Raw genomic sequence first — 18,414 nt, forward strand, 5'->3', positions numbered from 1 at the left:
GGGGGCATGTATGCCCATCATCTTATTAAGCCGAGCACATGTCGAGTTTAGTGTGTCATTATTCGAACCATTGTAGATTATAAAAAAGGTGGGAGGGCGAAGAAGCATATGTGTGCAACTATTACCAGAAATCTGATAGCAGAACTCGAATTAAGCTTAAGTTGTGTTCGGGCTAAGTGCGATGGTAGTCGTACAAAACTGCTAGCATGTGGAAGGAAATAATATAACTGCCTTGGTTACCCTAAAAAATATTTGTTTTCTTGGCAGGCATCAGTACCTGACTTTTTGCTGCAAGATGCACTCTGCACCTGCAAGGCAGGTAAAGGCGGACGGTGCAAGCACATTGCTGCCATCGTCCATTACATCAACAACGAAGAAAACAGATCATGCACAACCAGTGTTGCCAGGTTTGGCTATATATAGCCAAATTGGGCTACAGAAAAAAATTTTGGCGTCGACTGGGACGACTTGGCTATGTGGCTATATTTGGGCTACTGAAAATCTGCGACTTGGCTTTGTTTGGGCTATACGTGGCGCCCTAATCAACGCTCCAGGAGGTCGCTCTGATCGAGTAGAAACAAATCTCGATGGCTATGTTTTAGCTGGCTGAGCCGACAGCGCGCCTATGCATGTGTGCGTGCGCGAAATGCCCTCTGCCCTCCCCCTCTATTCTCTGCGCCAAGCTGATGGCTTTGATCTTTGATGTACTTAAATTTACATCGCGCTTTACCGTGAGACACCCGATCCCCGGGCATCATGATAAGCCTGGGAATAGAGGGTTTTTCACAGTGCACTATAGTACTAACATCGCTATGCTCAGAGAGCAATAAAATAGGGTTGGGCGATCGTGGCGCCGACATGAAAGAAGCACGGGTAGGTGACACGCTCCAGTGTGTTCATGGCCATGGCTTCTTGGTCAACTATTGCGCCAGGCACAGCTTTCGACCTGCTTCACGTTTCTCACGCTAATTTTTACTGCCATTTACCTTTTCCTGAGAGATGAATTTTCGTTTTTGCTTACATTAGAGGTTCATTTCCATAGGTTAGACTTAAGATCGAATCCTCCCCGGAGAGGAGAATCGAACCATGCAGAAGTGGTCCAAGTATGCGAGAAAATATTTTAAAAAATGGGAGCAAGACCCCGAGCCCAAAGTGGGTCCTGGTGCGTTTACTTACAGATGGTTTGCCCATAACGTGACAGATGCAGATACTTATTGTGCTAATATCGAAACATGTTTGCCACGATGCCATTAGTGCGCCACGTCCCAATGTGTTAGCTTAGCAGGTGAGGTGTCGCGCTGCTGGCTCGAGGACGGGGGTTGGATACGCGTCCACGGCGGCCGCATTTCGATCGAGGCGAAATGTAGGAACACCCGTGTACTTACATTTATGTGCGCGTTAAAGAACCCCAGGTGGTCAGAATTAATATCCGGAGTCCCTCACTGCTTCATGCCTCCGAATCATATCAGGGTTTTGGCAGGTAAAACCCCAGTAATTATTAGCATATCAACATGGTTTGCTTTTTGACAGTAACTGGTTTTCACAGGATTACCACTGTTACCAATTTGTCGTTTAGCTTTGCTCTTTGTGAGCCGTCGCGGCTTTAGCTATTTTAAGCGAGTTACGTTCGGGACGTGCTCGTCGCCGCAAACGACTGCGCGCTTCTTACACTGGAGTGCCGTTTTGTGCAACAACTACCGTTTAAAGCTTCACTTAGACCAATTGAGACAGCGAGTGGCATCTTTTGTCTCTCACTTCTTTTTAACGCATGTTCTTGGCATGGTAGAGACCTAAGATGGCGGCCTGGTTGAGTAAATGGAAACTATATAGTGTACGTGGGTTCCAGGTAACCCGGGCCAAGCTTATTAACGAGAAAGCAAGATACGACTATGAGACAAATAACGCGACATATCATAGCGCGAAACACTGGTTTTGGCTCATAATAAAGAAGCCGTGGGCGCTGTTGCAGACCGCTGGACACAAAGTTTTTCTACTCCGTAGGCAGATGTTACGTGAGAGTTCATTTATGCTGAACATTATTTTGCGTTCACGCGAGCTAAAAAGCAGAGTTCGTAGTTGTTATTCCTGTATATAACTCAGAATGAAAATTCAGTTCTATTTGTCATAAAATAAAAGGACTATGATTTCGCTTTCTGCAGCGATTCGCTGGAACTTGGGAGCTTTCGGGGCCAACCAAAAAGTGTTCTGTGTGCAAGCGTGATGTCGACCGTCATGGCGACAAGGACATTTGGTTACACCGGGTTGTGCAAAAAAGATTCCCGTAGTTGAATGTGAAAATTTATATACAAATAAAACTGCAAATAAAAATGGCTAGATTGACTACGAAATACTTTGCTCTCTTTTTGTGTTTGGCTACATTTGGACTACAATTTTTCTAACTTTGGGCTACGCCGCCTCGTCCGACCTGGCAACACTGTGCACAACTGGGCCAAGGCTCTCGGGCAAGCCTTCTGTGCACGCACTTGGAACGTACAAGAAGGGATCGTGTTTGGATGGCTTCCTCAGCAAGGCAGTGGAAGATGTTGTGCAACTGCCACCAGATGTGCCACCTAGTCAGGATGCAACTGTGTTAGCTGAACTACTTGATGGTTTGTGGGACCACAACGGCTCGATTGTAACAGCCATAAAACATGAGCTATCAGTGACAATGCCTAAACATGCTGAACGAGAAGTTCTGGTACATGAGGAACAGACTGTAAAGGGGCATTTCCGTTTTTCTGAACTGCACCGTGGAAATAGCACGCAGCACAACACAGACGAGGAGATGTGCTGTTACATGGCAAACATTGTGATGACTGCCGAAGAAATAGCAGACACAGAAAAGAAAACACGGGACCCTGGTAGAGACATGGTGCACTGGGTAAGAAATGAGAGCCAGCCGCATATCAGCAAGTAGCCGGCCTCACGACATTTTGCGTGTGGGCTTCATATAATGCTGGAGCAGCCATGGCTTTGTTGCACACCAGACGCAGTAGTTTTGCAAGGCTCTACATTGTCACTACTGGAAGTGAAGTGCAAGGACAAGGACACTATTCGTGCAAGGACAAAGCAATTGTTGACAGCAACGCAGCCGTGTCAAATGTTTTATATTTGGTGTTCCGGAATGGGCGTGTAGAACTAAAGTCATCGCAAACAACTACTACACGCAAGTGCAGACGTCACTATACGTTCTTGGCCTCAACAAGTCCTTTTTCTATGTCTATGCACGGGCCCAACAGATCTGCTTTGAAGTGCCACTTGACAACAACTTTATTGCACAGGCCATCCCCCGACTTGAGCAATTCTACTTTAAGCACTTTTTACCAGTGTTAACTCAAAGGATGGTGAAAACTTCCAGTTAAATTTTCATACATACACAAGGTAGATCATACAGTTCCAGGTGATTTAAACACCAAAGTGTAAATTGTGTCAGTTCGTCCATACAAGTCCTTTCCAGCTAAAGACAAACCTTTACATTTACACCGTCAAAGTCCAAGTGTGATCTGTATAATGCCGCTGCATTAAAAAGAAACGTCATATCTAGGCATCCGATTCGTTGGAGCCGTCAAAAGAATGAAAGGGAACGACTTACTGGAGTCAGCTACTGTAACTGCTACGTACAATTTCACATGGCAAATTATAAGGTGTCTCTACATTCAAGCTGCTCCTTAGCCTTCCCCTGGCAACATCATAGACTTTCAGCTCTTTTTTGTGAATATTTAATGGCAAAAATTTCCCAACAGCCAGGTGCTGTAGCAGCTACAGCAGTTGACACCAGTAAGTTGTTCTCTCTCTTTTGATGAGCTCTGCATTCAAGACACTTAAATGTCATGCTTTTTAGCGCAGTACTATTATACATCAAACTTGAGTGTTCGAAACAATATGTAAGAAGGCATGTCCTGGGTGGTAACCACACGAAAAGTGAAGGCTGAGTAAACCACTTATATACCCAGTTTTAGTCTCAAAACCAGTTGGACCATGTGTTTGCCATGCTGTGGTGAAGCCCAAATGCTTTTCTGCATTCATGGCTTGTGGCACGACATTGTTTCATTTTTTTCGGTGTTAAGGGCAAGCGAGTCCTTGCTTTCTTCCAGCACAATAATGCTACTACATTAACTATCATTACAGATGTATTACGGACAATCACTCGGACAGCTGTGCTAACGCTTGTAAGTTTGCAAAAAGGTTGTGCGCTGTTCTGTGTCATATTTTCACATTTCTGTGTAACTGAAGCCTATCTGTGTACACGGGGACACATAGGCGGACGATGCCAATTTCTACTATAAAATAAGAAGTGGCATCTGCTAGGGCAACACAAAGCGTACAAAATGTGAGTAACCACTAAAGCAGGAAAAATGAGAAACTTCTAGAGAAATAGGCACAGCTCTATCAAAAATCGTTACACACCCTTCAGATCCAAACCAATTTATTTTTTTCACTTACTGAACTTCAAACTTTGTCACATTACTGGTTGGTCGACTTTTACATTGATGTGAAAATTATAATAAATTGTGTTCCATTGACATAACTTGCTAAGCTGTATAAATGCATGCACATTTATGTGCACTACCACATGCACAACCATGAACAAGGCAGCGCAGTGAGAAGATGACAAAACAAATGAAGTTCAGAGTTGTTGCACATCTGCATACATTACAAATGGTCTTCACAAACATTTACAGAGTTCGTTAAATCTGTTACTAAAATATTGCAAAAACGATGCCAACTCAGAGTGGGCAAAAGTGACACAACTTACAAAAATGCACAAGGTGAACAGCCAAGCAGGCTCGAACACAAATGCTACAAACTAGTTTCATGCACATACTCTACATAATGAATCACTTCAACCTGATGACCACGTATTTTGCACGATAAATGTGCTCACAAACACTGCATATTTAGGATAAAGAAGCATGTTATAGCTTGCAGCTTCATGCACCAGTGGTAAACATGCAGCAATCCACGACTACAGCTTAGTTTTCCAAATGTGCACACATAAGACTAAGGCCCGCATAAAAAAGTATGACATAAGATTAAGGCCAGTATTCACAAATCACCCTTGAATTGAAATGCCCTCCTAGCAAAGAAAATCCTCTTTGAAACTGAAATTTAGGGAACTTCGAGGCGCGGTGGAGTGTTTCTTTCCCTCTGTGGAGTCAAGATGCAGCACTGTTTAAGAGAGCATTTACAATCATGGGCCGAAAGTACCTTTTTTTTCTGGCGGAATAGATATGTACATGCACTATTATAGATGCCATGCTATGATTTCCGCACATGCCTACTAATCTTTGTCCTTAATAATTGGAGCCTGCAAATTTGCCAGCACTGCACACATGTTGACGATTTTGCCAATGTGAGGAAGCAGATCAGCAGACAGTCTTTCTGACAATACTCTGAAAAGCTTCATGCACTGTATGCACAGCTCAACATGTATCCTTGCACTTGCAATCTTGTAGGTGCCGAGAACCTCCTCACGTGTAATAGGCTCATCTGGTCGTGCAAAGATTGGCATCTGAAATTTAACTCCTCGCTCCACAAGAGTACTCCTGATTTGAGGAAAGCCCTTGTCAGCGAGCACAAGTTCCCCTGGCTCAAGCATGTGCAGTGTGCCAGAGTCAGATGTGATAAGAGAGTCGGTGGCACGGCCCCCATAAGGCCTTGATATATAGCTTATGATGCCACTTGGAGTTATTCCTACAAGGAATTTCACAGTGTATGTTCCTTTGTAGCTAGAAGACATGAGTACTTTCTCATGGACAGTGCTTGGCCCCACGCAGGGTACTTCTGTGCAGCCAATGATAACCCTGCAGTTCACATAGTCGGGCTTGAAGCAGTTGGGCATCATCAGCTGTGTGGTTGACCGTGATGGCCAGTAAATTACTGGCCGCATTTTTGAATGGAGAGTGGAAAGGATGAACAGAAAATGCCTTGAACATGTGGTTCTGTGCAACCCAAAAAACACCGCCAAGGACGAGTAGGACAAGTTTAGTTTTAGCTTCATCAAAAAAAGAAGCAATTTGTTTGAAGCACTGGTGGTTTTCTCATTCCCCTGTACATTGTGCGCCTGAACTACAGGACATAGCAGCTTTGTAAAAACACTCAGTGAAACCTCAGCAATACAGTTTAAAATATCTGAAGCGTTTTCACTGGAGCAGGATGAAACACTCGCATAACCACAGAAGCCAGGGCTTGAGGTCGTGTGGCCAACGTTCATAGGATCACATGCAGCATCCTTGACATCGTAGGATGTTCCCCATGATGCATTCTTGCTTTCCTTCTTGCAGGGAAGAACAACCTAGAGCAGATGTTAACGATTGAACACACAGAACAGTCTTAAAAGCACTCGACAAGGGTAGCGATGGGGGCTTTTTAGTGATTCATGAGGAACATTTTGATGCAGCGCGAAACGTAACAGGACACAAGAAGGCAAAAGTAAAAAGACAACACACAGCGCTGTGCGTTGTCTTTTTACTTGTGCCTTCTTGTGTCCTGTTACGTTTCGCGCTGCATCAAAAGTTAAAAACACTATTTGCCCAAACATTGCTGCATGGCTGAGAAAGACGTGGTCTGGACAAATTATATCAACGTGACAAGAAAGTGGATATCGGAAGAGTAATACTTCAAGACAACCAATCAATGGCAAATTAAAGTAATGGAGTGAAATTGAAGGAAAATGGAGTCAGGGGCGGATCCAGGTTTTTTCTGAGGGGGGGGGTCAGCTTCTGTCAATGATGATGATGATGATAGTAGCCTTTCTTATTTACCGAAATTCACCGTTTCTGCTCACGATAAAACCGCGTTTTATAAGGCTAGAGCAACACTTGTAGCCCACCGTGATGGCTCAGACAGCGTTGCGCTGCTGAGCACGAGATCGCGGGATTCGTGGCGGCCGCATTTCGATGGAGGCGAAATGCAAAAATGCCCGTGTGCTTGCGTTGTAGTGCACGTTAAAGAACCCCAGATGGTCAAAATTAATCCGGAGCCTTCCGCTACGGCGTGCCTCATAATCAGAACTGGTTTTGGCACATAAAACCCCAGAAAGAGGAAGAAGACCTGTAGCGAAACCAGGTATCGGTTTCTCGAGCTTATAGGAAAAGGACGTTACCCAATACAGCCATGTGCTTGGCGGCTGCGCCTGATAATACCGGGTGTTCAAAACTAAGCTTTATGCTTTTCTTAAAATTAGGCACTGGGAGGCACACGAAGACCACCTGTGCAAATAAGTTATGTGGCCAGGGGGGCACAAAGTGAGATGATAATTATCGCTGTGAGCAGCCCAATTAACTAAAATTGAACAATTATTTTTTGTCGACTGCAGTAAGTGGGTATGTTTGTATTGAAAACTTAGAGGCAGTCGTGTTTATTACTGCACTCAATAAAAAGCTAATTATTCAATTTTAGTCAGTTCGGCTGCTGACAGCGATAATTATGATCTCACTTTGTGCCCCCCTTGGCCACATGACTTATTTGCGCAGGTGGTCTTCACGTGCCTCCCAGTGCCTAATTTTAAGAAAACCATAAAGCTTAATTTTGAACACCTGGTATATCTAGCCTGTAATGTTTCTTAAAATAAAATTTGGGATGATCTGTTGCAGGTTCGTTATAAATGCGTAAGCACGGGTCCGTCTTTGGAGTTCTGTTGGGACACCTTGTTTTCTTGAAGGAGATGCTATGTGTTCGGCTGAGACACCTTCGTTTGCTTTGGAGCTACAACGCGGCAACCACTACGCTGGTTGTTCACGATATGCGAATCACCGCGTATGAAGACTCACGACGCCACCTACAAGTGAAAGATGCGGCGTAGTAGCCGAGAGCGCGAGCCAGCGTCTTCATGTTTTGCTTCCCACGCGACGCCATCCTTTTACACAAGGCGCGCATCTGCTCCCGTTTCTCTAACCACGCGACGCCACCCTAGGCCCGCGCGCTGGCGTTGGCCGTCACGCTCCGCCACTTCGCAGCCGCTGCTCGAGGCTTCGCCCCGCTCCGCAAGAACGCCCACTCAGATAAACGGATCCGGCTGCTTTGAGCCTCCTATGCTTAATGTATGACAATAAAACTGCGAAGTTACAATAAAAAACTTGTAGCGTACTGCGCTCGTACTGGATATTGTCAACGTCTAACTGTGATCACAAGAGTGCTACAGTTAAAAAAAAGTTGCCCATGCGTAGTTCTTAGTTTAGCTGTTAGTTGTTATTATTTATACAGGGTTTGTCCGAAAAGTAATGTCAGTAATGTCGATTAAAAAGAAACTATTGATCAGATTGGTACAACACAATAAAATGTTTCAAAATAGGCTCCTCCTGCGTCGTTACATGGCTGCTAGCGAGATTTCCAACCATCGAAGGCGTCATTGACGGTAGGCCTCCTTAGGAATGCCCTTTATAGCCTTGTTGCAAGCCTCTTCGACTTTGCCAACTGTCGCGAAATGTTGTCCTTTCATGGGAATTTTCAAACGCAGAAAGAAGAAGAAGCATGGGAGAGCCACGTCAGGACAGTAGGGCGGCTGGGGAACCATTGGCATCTTTCAATTGGCCAGGAAGCGGGTCACGAGGAAGGCGGTGCAGGCTGCATGGTGCAGTGTCATGGTGAAGTTTCGAATCACCCCCGACATCAGGCCAGGTGCGATGAATCCTTCGTTTCAGTCGCTTGAGCACTTTTGACCTTTGACTTGATAATTCTGGTCTTCTTGGGGCGAGGGGACGCCGAGCTGTGCCACTTGGCACTTAGCCTTTTTGTTTCGCGGTCGTATTCAAACACCCAACTTTTGCCACCTGTGATGACATTGTGCAAAACGTGGGGGTCACATTCGCACAAGTTCCAAACCTCCTGGCACGTTTCAACTCGGTTCGATTGTTGGTCGTCCATTAACATTTTGCGCGAGATCTTCGCGCACACTTTCGCATCTGAAAATTATTCGTCAAAATCTTGTGAACGGCACTTTTTGGAATGTTTACTGTCTGTGCCACTAAACGGACACTCAAACGAGGGTATGAGTACAAAAGATCTCTCGCGGGCGTCACATTTTCGTCGGTGATGGTCGTTGATGGCGGTACAGAGCGGGCTTCATCGCTGACCTCTTCACAGCCTTCTAAAAAGACCGTGCCCCCGGTAAACTTGATGTTGTGACAAACAATTATCATCAAAAGCTGTCTTTATAATAGGAATAGTTTCCTCTGCAGACTTTGCCGAGTTTCACACAAAACTCGATGGCGGTCCTTTGTTCCAAGGAGCGCTACATTACGGCTTGCACGGTCAATGAAAATGAGTTGACGAAAAAATGCCAGGCCTGCGCGGCACACGCAGCACAGTCACAGCATAAGCTAGAGGAGCGTTACTGCCTAGTAATTTGAGTGAATGCGTCAGGAACGCGCTTGGGACGCCGTCGCGCGTGCAAGCCGACGCGTTCCATCGCCGATGGCTAGCGCCGTTCGGCCCAGCCAAGCGGCGGACAATGCAACTACGGCTGTCACATTCGCTCCCACTGCAACGCGCCCGACGCGGCCTGCTTGGGACTACGTCGCGCGTGCAAGCCGACGCGTTCCATCGCCGGCGGCATCATCGCGACCCGAAACGGCTATTGGAATGAGCCCATAACAGCTTACGCTGTAAAACCTTGTCCTTACTCTCCAGATGGTCGCAGACGACTGAGCGACCGCGCGTGCGTAAGCTAACTTCCCCCTACACCAATCGCAACTGGTCTTAGCGCGCTGCGACTTATAGTCGCTTCACAATATACTCACTGGCATTACTTTTCGGACAAACCCTGTATATGAACACTTCAGCAAGTGATCTCTTTCATCAAGCAGGTTGGTCGCGGAACCGATGACAGCCAATGAGGCAACCGATGACACCCCAAGGGGCAACTAAGTTGATCAGGCGCGAAGGCACTCGCGCGGACATCGGCGTGCTTGGCAAAAGGGAGTTAAGGGACGTCTCCTCGTTCATTCGACGGCACCGACGGGACGAGTAAGGCACCGCCGGCGCCAAGAGGTCGAGGTGTTCATGAGAAAAAATAACTACGGCAACTTCGCAACACCACACCCCGACGGAATACAACTAAGCTTGTGAGCGAGCTAGCTTTACTACCACATGGCTGATATCACTGGTACTCGCGAAAAATACTTTTGAAGAATGCTGGTGGCCACAGTTTTTCGCGACAGGGCCGTCCCCCTGTCAGCGAGGGGCCGATGCGGAAATCTGAGGGGGGGGTCAGGACATCCGGACATCCCCCCTGGATCCGCGCCTGAATGGAGTGTAGCCAGGCCAGGCAGAAAATTTCATGTTGAGAAGAAATGAGAAAATCTCTGGGCACGGATTGTAGTCTTATTGCAAAAATTCATTCTGCAGTCGACAGGATATAAGGTAATGTTTGACTATGACGGTAGTCATTTATTCTTTTATTATGCAGTTTTAGCACCATGGTAAAATGCTGACTACTGAAAACAATGCACTGAAAAGCCCATTACTAAAAAACGTAGCTTCATTCACTGTAAACAAGCACACGCAAGATCAAATGTGTACAAGCCACTCTAGTAAGCCTCATCCTACCTGCGTCTCAGCTTCACATGCTTTTAAACAACAAAAGAAGAGGCTCGGCATATCCACCTCCGAGAACCATGTGCAAGGGTCTGTCTGCGTTCCTACACGCACAAATTTGAACCACAGTGGGGTTACCTTCTTGCCATTTCTCCTTTCAACTTGGTTTTTGCACTATGCAAAGCGACAGCAGCATAGCCATCACTTGTCCAATTTTCCTCTCACACCACAAGTGCTACTGAAGAAATGTAGAGTAGAAATATGGCATTTTACATTTGCCTGAACTTTCCTGAAACACCGAATTTCATGAGGGTTTTCCTGGTTGGTAGACACCTTAGAACTACTGCTGTGGACGGCTGTTACAAAATGTGTTGCATGGCCATAACAGGCACGCAAGGGGAGTTTCTGCATATCTACGTGCATTTTTCATCTACACCGAGGCTGTGACATTTCCTTTTAGGTGCAGACCTTCTTTCAGAGACAGAGAATGTAGCTGCTTTCAGCTCTTATTTTGGTAAGAGTAATCCTGAAAACGTTGAACATACTGGTAGCTGTAGGGCGTGTTCAAAAGCATTGTTATTGCTGTTAGCAACATTCAGATATGCTCAGCTCCTGGTAACACCATGGATGAACAACTGCCACTGTGATTTATTCAGCACTAAAGATTGTTCCTACTTAAGTTGCAGGGTCAGCTGCCAAAAATCTGTCTTAGCTTATAAGGTTACCTTAGAGGAATGCTTAAAAATTTTTATAATAAAAGAATGCAAAGACATTGAGGTGAAAAGGTGGGTTTCTGCTGGTGGAAATAAACAGTTCGTAGTGAGTGCTTGTGTAACCTTTCTTGTGCATGTGTGCAGCTGTTCGAGTTATGAATATTGCACTTTACAATAGCAAACAGTGGTAAGTCCTAAAAAGCTTTATAATCTGCCCAGGCAAAGGGAGCACAACCTATTCAACAACACTCGTTTGCACTGCAGTTGCACCACCCCATTCTTGGTCGTCAGGAACTGGCAACACACAGCTCCATGTGGCTTGTCCGTGCTGCTCACGTGACCGGAGCCTGCATGATATTATTGTTTAAGCAAAATGAACAAAGCACTAAAGAGACTGTGCTTGTTCGGCATAAACAAGTCTATCCATATAAACAACATGCGCACGTTGGCAGTGTTAACAGGTGGAATTTATGTACCAGAAATGTAGCTAGAACAAGCTGTTAATGGGAGCAATTTTATGACGGCAAGAAGAGTTATTCAGACCATTTAAAATTCCATTATTAGAACGTCACAATAACTGCTGTATTACAATAAAGACAACACAGTCCGAAAAGCTTAATTTAGAGCGACCAGACAACCTTGAATGGCACATGCAGCAATGCCATAAGTATAAATCAAAAAGTATCTTTAACATTCTCTCCAGCTAAGATAGAAAGCATGTGTCCACGCAAAACAAAACTTGTGCTGTACAGTACCTTGCTTGCAACGTGAAGGACTTGTGGCTTTCATGCCTCTTCCGTTTCTGTTTATCTGTTACTGCTCTTAAAGAGTCTCCTTGGCTGACTCTGTAGTTAGTTATGACTGCCACTAGTTATGATTTATTGCATAGAACAGCTCAAAGGCGGTCTATTAGGGAAAGAGAGAGGATAACAAGAGAAAGGAAGCAGACGAGTAGAGGGAACACACAAGGTGCACGATACGGATAGCTGCAGAAGAATGTCCTTCAGTGGACTTAAGTAGGCTGGTGATGGATGATTTCCGCTACGCAAAGGAACACATTAAATTCCCTTATACTTACATTTTGCACTGTGCTTAGCATTTACCTTTCATACCTGTGTACAGTAGCAACGTTGGTAGACCTGTACACACTTGGAAACAAGGTTGGTAGATAGGCAGGGCTTCTCGGATCGTTCGACTTCTCGTCATTTACAAAGTGACAGCTGCAGATCTTGCTGTGTCTGGTAGGCTGCCACGGACTGCCATCTGCACTAAATGAACCAATACGCAAAAATTCCCATCACAACACGCACGAATGCAAGCACACAGAACGTTGCCAGGCATTGCACTCCTACGCCTCAAAATATATTAACAAATGATTAGAATTAGCACAGCGTGCACATGCGAAATGTATTCAGCTGTGAAACAAACATAGCACTCTACGTGGTAACTGTTCTCAGACAGTAGGAAGCTGTGATGACTTCTCAAACATGAGGCGAACTTTTCTGCGAGAATCTAACAGGACCATAACCATATGCAGCTGCTAACAGCAAGTCTACATCTTTTCTAACACATTTTCCCAGCAACCACAGCAGCAGAGATATTTGCGAGCGAAAATAATGAAGCTGTTAAAGAAGCATTTGTCTAATCATTCCGAAAACAAGCAGCGTCATTCAACCCCATTAAAACGAGGCGAGGCAAATACCTCATATTTAAAGAGAAATCAACAACAGTTATTCAAGAAGAAATTAGCAGCGGTCCAACACGCTCGAAAGCACAGATAAAATAGTCAAAAACATAACTGCTAGTGCGACGATTTTACGGGCCGAACAAAACAAAAACAAAACAAAAATGCTTGGAAGGATGTTCAGCAGCTTTAACACACAACACGATGAACTCGTGCAGTTGTGCCCCCTAGCTAGAGCAACACGGTAAAGAAGCGGCAAGCGGCATTCAGAACCTCCGAAGTGCCTTTAGCCTGTATGCTGCACCGCGGTCGAACCGAACCAAAATATGGGCAGGCCGTGATGAACTTCATCGCTTGCCCTTGTCAACATGATCGAGTGCAGCAAACAACGAGATGGCAGTCGAAAGCGTGTTAAGAAGAAGCGACGCATTAACGCAGAAAATGACGAAGGGGCTCACCTTTCCCGACGAACGGCGGCGATCCATTGTTTCCGTCGCTCCTGCTCATGAGGCCTCGCGGGGAATGGGTAAAACCGCGTCCCCGGCGAGTTTTTGTAGGTGTTTGAGCACCCCACCACACAGCAATTATTATTCGACATGCCTTAAAGTTTCGCCAACCACACAAATGCGACGGACGTTGCTTATTTCACTACGTAAACGTGAACTAAGCGGAGACACACGAACAACGACGCAGAAAACTACGGTGGACGGCTGCTTACTCTCCCGCGCGTTATGAGCAAGGTCGCCACTAGTAGCGCTTCCGGCGGCGCGCACTACGCGCATATTGTGATCGGGGTGGTTTGGGATGATTTTCCTTGGTCGTGGTCGCGGCACGCTGAGACCAACACCGACGCCGGATTTTCTGCGACACTGGGCCCTTTACGCTGTCGCGTTAAAACTGCTGAAGAGATGAACGTCTGAAAATAAAGTTTTGGCTAGTGACAATGAGGCCATATTGCCAAGCAAGCGGCTCGCAAAGTGAGCGAATGAAAAAGGTCTAAAGCTGCACTTTGCAGCTGCATACCACTCGAAGGCGAGTTCATTGGCAGAAAAAGAGTCCGTGCATAAAGCACTTCATATCAATGCAGCTGGTTTACAAGGGGGGGGGGGGGTGGCAGTGTGCCCTTGAACCGGCTGCCACACACCATAACAACCCACACACACTGGTACTCAAACAAAATAAGAAGCCACCTCAGCCGAACCTCGCAAGAGTACCGGACAACGTTGAATAGTATTTTGCAACTGACACCGAAGTCGTCATCTTGGTGCTAAGTCAGGAGCATTGGTGATATTTGAGAATGGGATACAGGGAGGAAAAGCACCTTTATAGGGTGCGTTCACGGTGGTCAAGGTAACCTAAACAAGGAATTGTGAATTCTGTTCATTATGAGGGAGCTTCGAGAACAGTTGAACTGATCATTTTGGGGTATGTTCTTCAGTTCACCGCAGGACGTATAACTATAAAAAGGACGAGCATGTAAGAAGCTTCGCTGTGACATGACCGAAGGGGAACGGCGAAGGAAGAAAGAGAGAAAGCAGAGTGCTGGCGGAACAAAATGTGGGCTTCACCCAATTGAGAACATTTGGATGAGCGGGAACATTAGGAGAACGAACCAATATATACAAAGGCATCATAAAAATTTGTGTTCACTTGATCACTACTTTGCACTGGTTTAGAGATGCTACGTAATTCGTCTCTTCACGCCGGTAAATTGATTGATGAAATAGTAGTTTAGCTAGAACTGAAACTTTTGTTGTACTCCGGTGTTTAAGATACATGGGCCATTTTATGCGTAAGGCTTTGCTTGAACTAATCACCGTGAACGGAAGTGATCACCATTGACGTCGATGTCCAACACAGGAGCTGGGTTGACGTATTTGTACAATATACATCAACAGGCTTCACAGAACACCATACGATTCGCAACATTCGCTTCGCTCTTCATAACTTACTGCAAGCACTTCTCACATGTCCCAACATCAGTCCCCTCACCACCAACATTTGCACTGATTATGCCGCAGTCGGGCCTAAAAAAGTCATATAATATAAAGCATTAAACACTTAAACACTAATATTTCAAGTATATCAGCTTGCTCACCTCTAGTGGCTATGGTGATCATTGCAATAGCACCCTGTGGGTACGTACCCTAATGCCCAAGTTTTCTTAAAAAGCAAACAAATAAAGGAATATGACTTAGAATTGTACAGACACAATGAATGCCTTGCGAGTCTTATGACACAGAGCTGCAGTACCTGAAGTCCTACATGCATTTCTATGATGCCTTTTCTTTAAATCTGTCAAGCGACAAATTGACTTTCTTCAACACTGTCTTAGCTGGAAATGCAGCGTCATCGTTATTGACTCATGGTAAGATAACGCCTTCACCGATGGATTACACCAGTGGCAAGAAGCTTGCTTTACTTAAGGTAATACGTACGGTACCTATTCCCAACTATACTCTTCGGTGTGGAGTACTTAAACGCACGACACGTTACTAACAATACTCACCACCGCTATCTGGCTTTCCGGACTTTGAACTGGCTGAACAAAATGCTGAAAGAGGTCGTGGAATTGTGCGTTTGGAATAAGCAAGCCTGATCTTAAAAGTGACAATTGTCCTTTAATTGATTACACAGGAAGCACAGTTATATCTTTCTGTTGAAACATGCATTTATTCAGTGCCCGGGTACAACAGCTTCCTTATTTTAGATTATGGGATAATACGATCATAAGCAATACATGTTGTCTGAACTGTGTGAGGGCGGAGACCTATGTCAGCCAGTTACGCATGTGAGTTTCCCCTCCCTGTGAACATTCAGGAAACTAAAATGCTCAAACAATCAATCAATAACTCGCACCATGTGGCTCATGTGCCACGAAGAAATGCATAACGGTGTGCTTTAACCATTTACTGTCTTCGGCAACCATTTGCCTTCTGCATTCAGTCGTTTTTATGGAAGCAGTTTGCCTTGTATTATTTTTGAAAAACAAATCGCTAATAAGTGATTTAGCAGGTAAAAATCGATACTTCGCTCCGCTGCATTCACAAGCATTGAAGGGGTCGTACAGCTAAAAAATTTTGCAGTGCCATATAAGAATGCAAATATGCGTTTTTTGCAGACAGTAATAATTATTTCAGTTTAAAAAGTGTCCACTTGGCCTTACCTGAATATACATTTATTAGTTAATTCCGTTCCTCCTGCAGACGTCTGCCATAAGTGTAACTGCTTTTACTTAAGCTAGCCATGACTCGTCGTTTACCGCCGTATTGGCGCAGAATGACCTAACAAAAAATCATTTATAAAGACGTTCACTATCCACTGTGAAATGAGTACCTTAGTTGCAATAAAGAAATGCCGAATTTGTCTAACTAGTATGTCATGGACAACAACATTTAGGATACAATAGAAATTATGCATGCAAAAAATAAAGCAAGGCACAAAAAATGAAGTCAGGAGTAGATATGAGTTACCGAGAATGAAGCTCCAACGAAGCAGCCTGAGAAGAGCTTTCGCCATCTTGAACAATCTATTAAACATATAAGAGGTACAGGACATGCACTGAGACGCAATTATTTCTACTTGAGGCAGAGAGCGTGCGATGAATCCAACGTAGAGAAGAAGTTTGTCGACGATTATCGGGTAAGCGCAGGCAACTGTGACTACTTTCATAAATGCACTTTATTGAAATGCATAAGATGCATCATAGATACTATTCTAAATAGAAAGCCAAAATATCAGCTTTGCCAGCTAACGACACGGCAGCTTTGAAAAATGATCTTTGTTCATTTTACAAGAGTATGACCTTTTGGTACAAGAAATGTTAGATTAAATGTTAAAAAACAGGCTGCCAATGTATTTTTGTGCGGACTGAGAAAGACATTAAAAGAAAATCGGCGCTTCGACATTTGATCTATGAATTAATAATAGCTTTCGCAAGAAGATGATGTCATATCGAGAAGTTCCGGCAAAGACAGCTGCGGCTAGCAATGGCGAAATAGTGCTATCCAGGCAAATAAAACAGCGGATAGCTGCGCAATTCAGCACAGTCGCTAATCAGCTGGTGTACGTACTGTGGTTCTAGGGCAGAGGGCGCCAGATGATAGTGTTGTCTTCCACGTACAGATGCCGGAAACCGAAAAGAAGTGCAACAATTTATCGCTGCTCAAGAAAGTAAGCTAAGAAAAATACGCAGCGCCCCAATGCAGGGAACACAGAAAAGTCCGTTATCCCATCATGCGAGCAGCGGCTGCGGTGGAATGAAGCCATGACAGTCCAATTGTCTGTTGCATTTGTCTTCCACCTTTCAAGCTGACGCAGCTGTAGTTTAGTTAAAACAAGTTCAGTTTGCACACTCCCAACCCCAACACAACACGAAAAGAACAATGACAGTGCTAATTGCGTACATGGAGCATGGGTGTCGTGGCACACATTCAGCGCTTTTTCTTTCTAGACCAACCAGACTTTCACAGTGTATTCCAGTACGATGACATTTCAAAGCTGGATGAGGAAATCGACAGTCTTATTTTTTCCGATCGCTTATTTGAAGTCGGAAGCCCATTTTGCTACGAAATAGTGGCTCGCAGTTGGTATTGATTTCAAATCAGTGGGCCTCTTGTAACTACCAACAACTAAGGCACAAAAATTTCTTTGTTTGTAGCAGTGCAGGGAAGTTCACTGCAGATTTACCGCTCATTGATGAAGGGGATTCTTTTATTTTAGAGTCCTGAACAGACGTCTCATTTCGTTTCGCCAAAACGTTGCCTACGTGCTAGTGTTGCGAGGGCACTGTGCCACATGAAAATCCGGCTTTGCTGCTCCACACATTTTCCAATGACAGATTAAGCTTACCATTCATTTCAGGCGTCCCCTTGTGTGATTCTATTAGGAGAATCGTGGCTTTCTAGAAATCACAAGTTCCGCACGAAAGAAGTTGATTGTGACCTTTGATAGATGTTTATATCTTCATTAAATTTTCTAAAGATTGCTTGTAGGGCAAACATATCTTATTAGCACAGTAACGAGGCAAGAGAAGGGCACTCGCCCGGCGGGAGCTAGAATAGAAGAGGGCGATGCAGAAGTAAAGAAGGCGTTCGCAGGAACGGCCTCTTGCCTTCTTCTAATCTTTACAATGGCGAACTCGCCAAAAAAAAAACACCCGCTTTATTTCCCCTATGTGGAAATGCATGTACAAAGAAGCTGTTGTCGACGTTAGATGACGTTATACCCCTGACACACGTGCAAAAGTAAAGTCCTTTGCAGGAAACCCCTTTTGTTACTCCGAAGGACCTTTTGCAGAAAGGAGTTGCGCCGATGACACATGGCACCGCACCAACTTCTGTAGGTGGTTTCTCAGATAAACGCCGCCAAAAAGAAACAAAAACGCGTTGCTTGTTCAAGCAGCAAGGCAGAAAACATTTACAAAAAGCTACCCATGTAGATTACATTTCGTGATTGTAGAACCTAAAAACATTTTTTTCC

At 44.8% G+C, this 18,414-nt stretch overlaps 1 protein-coding gene and 1 long non-coding RNA gene across 2 annotated transcripts; both read right to left on the reverse strand.

The window, feature by feature from the left end:
* Positions 1 to 5,245: 5,245 nt before the first annotated feature.
* LOC125940162 (uncharacterized) lies at positions 5,246 to 10,640 on the reverse strand. Its single transcript, XM_049655915.1, has 2 exons — positions 10,549 to 10,640; positions 5,246 to 6,295 (listed from the first exon to the last, which is right to left on the reverse strand). The coding sequence occupies exons 1-2, from the start codon at positions 10,597 to 10,599 to the stop codon at positions 5,282 to 5,284; spliced, it is 1,065 nt and encodes a 354-aa protein (XP_049511872.1). The 5' UTR covers positions 10,600 to 10,640; the 3' UTR covers positions 5,246 to 5,281.
* Positions 10,641 to 11,496: 856 nt separating this feature from the next.
* Positions 11,497 to 13,679, reverse strand: LOC119465079 (uncharacterized). Its single transcript, XR_005194725.2, has 3 exons — positions 13,392 to 13,679; positions 12,353 to 12,517; positions 11,497 to 11,596 (listed from the first exon to the last, which is right to left on the reverse strand). It is a non-coding gene; the product is annotated as an uncharacterized LOC119465079 (long non-coding RNA).
* Positions 13,680 to 18,414: the final 4,735 nt, after the last annotated feature.

This window comes from Dermacentor silvarum, chromosome 9 (assembly GCF_013339745.2).
Source record: "Dermacentor silvarum isolate Dsil-2018 chromosome 9, BIME_Dsil_1.4, whole genome shotgun sequence".
In the NCBI taxonomy this organism is placed as follows: Eukaryota; Metazoa; Arthropoda; class Arachnida; order Ixodida; family Ixodidae; genus Dermacentor; species Dermacentor silvarum.

Excerpts from the sequence above, each read along its gene's own strand:
- LOC125940162 (XM_049655915.1), bottom strand. The coding sequence starts at position 10,599 with ATGCCGAGCCTCTTCTTTTGTTGTTTAAAAGCATGTGAAGCTGAGACG. Across the intron at positions 6,296-10,548 it reads CATGTGAAGCTGAGACGCAG|GTTGTTCTTCCCTGCAAGAA; the intron begins GTAGGATGAGGC and ends CATCTGCTCTAG.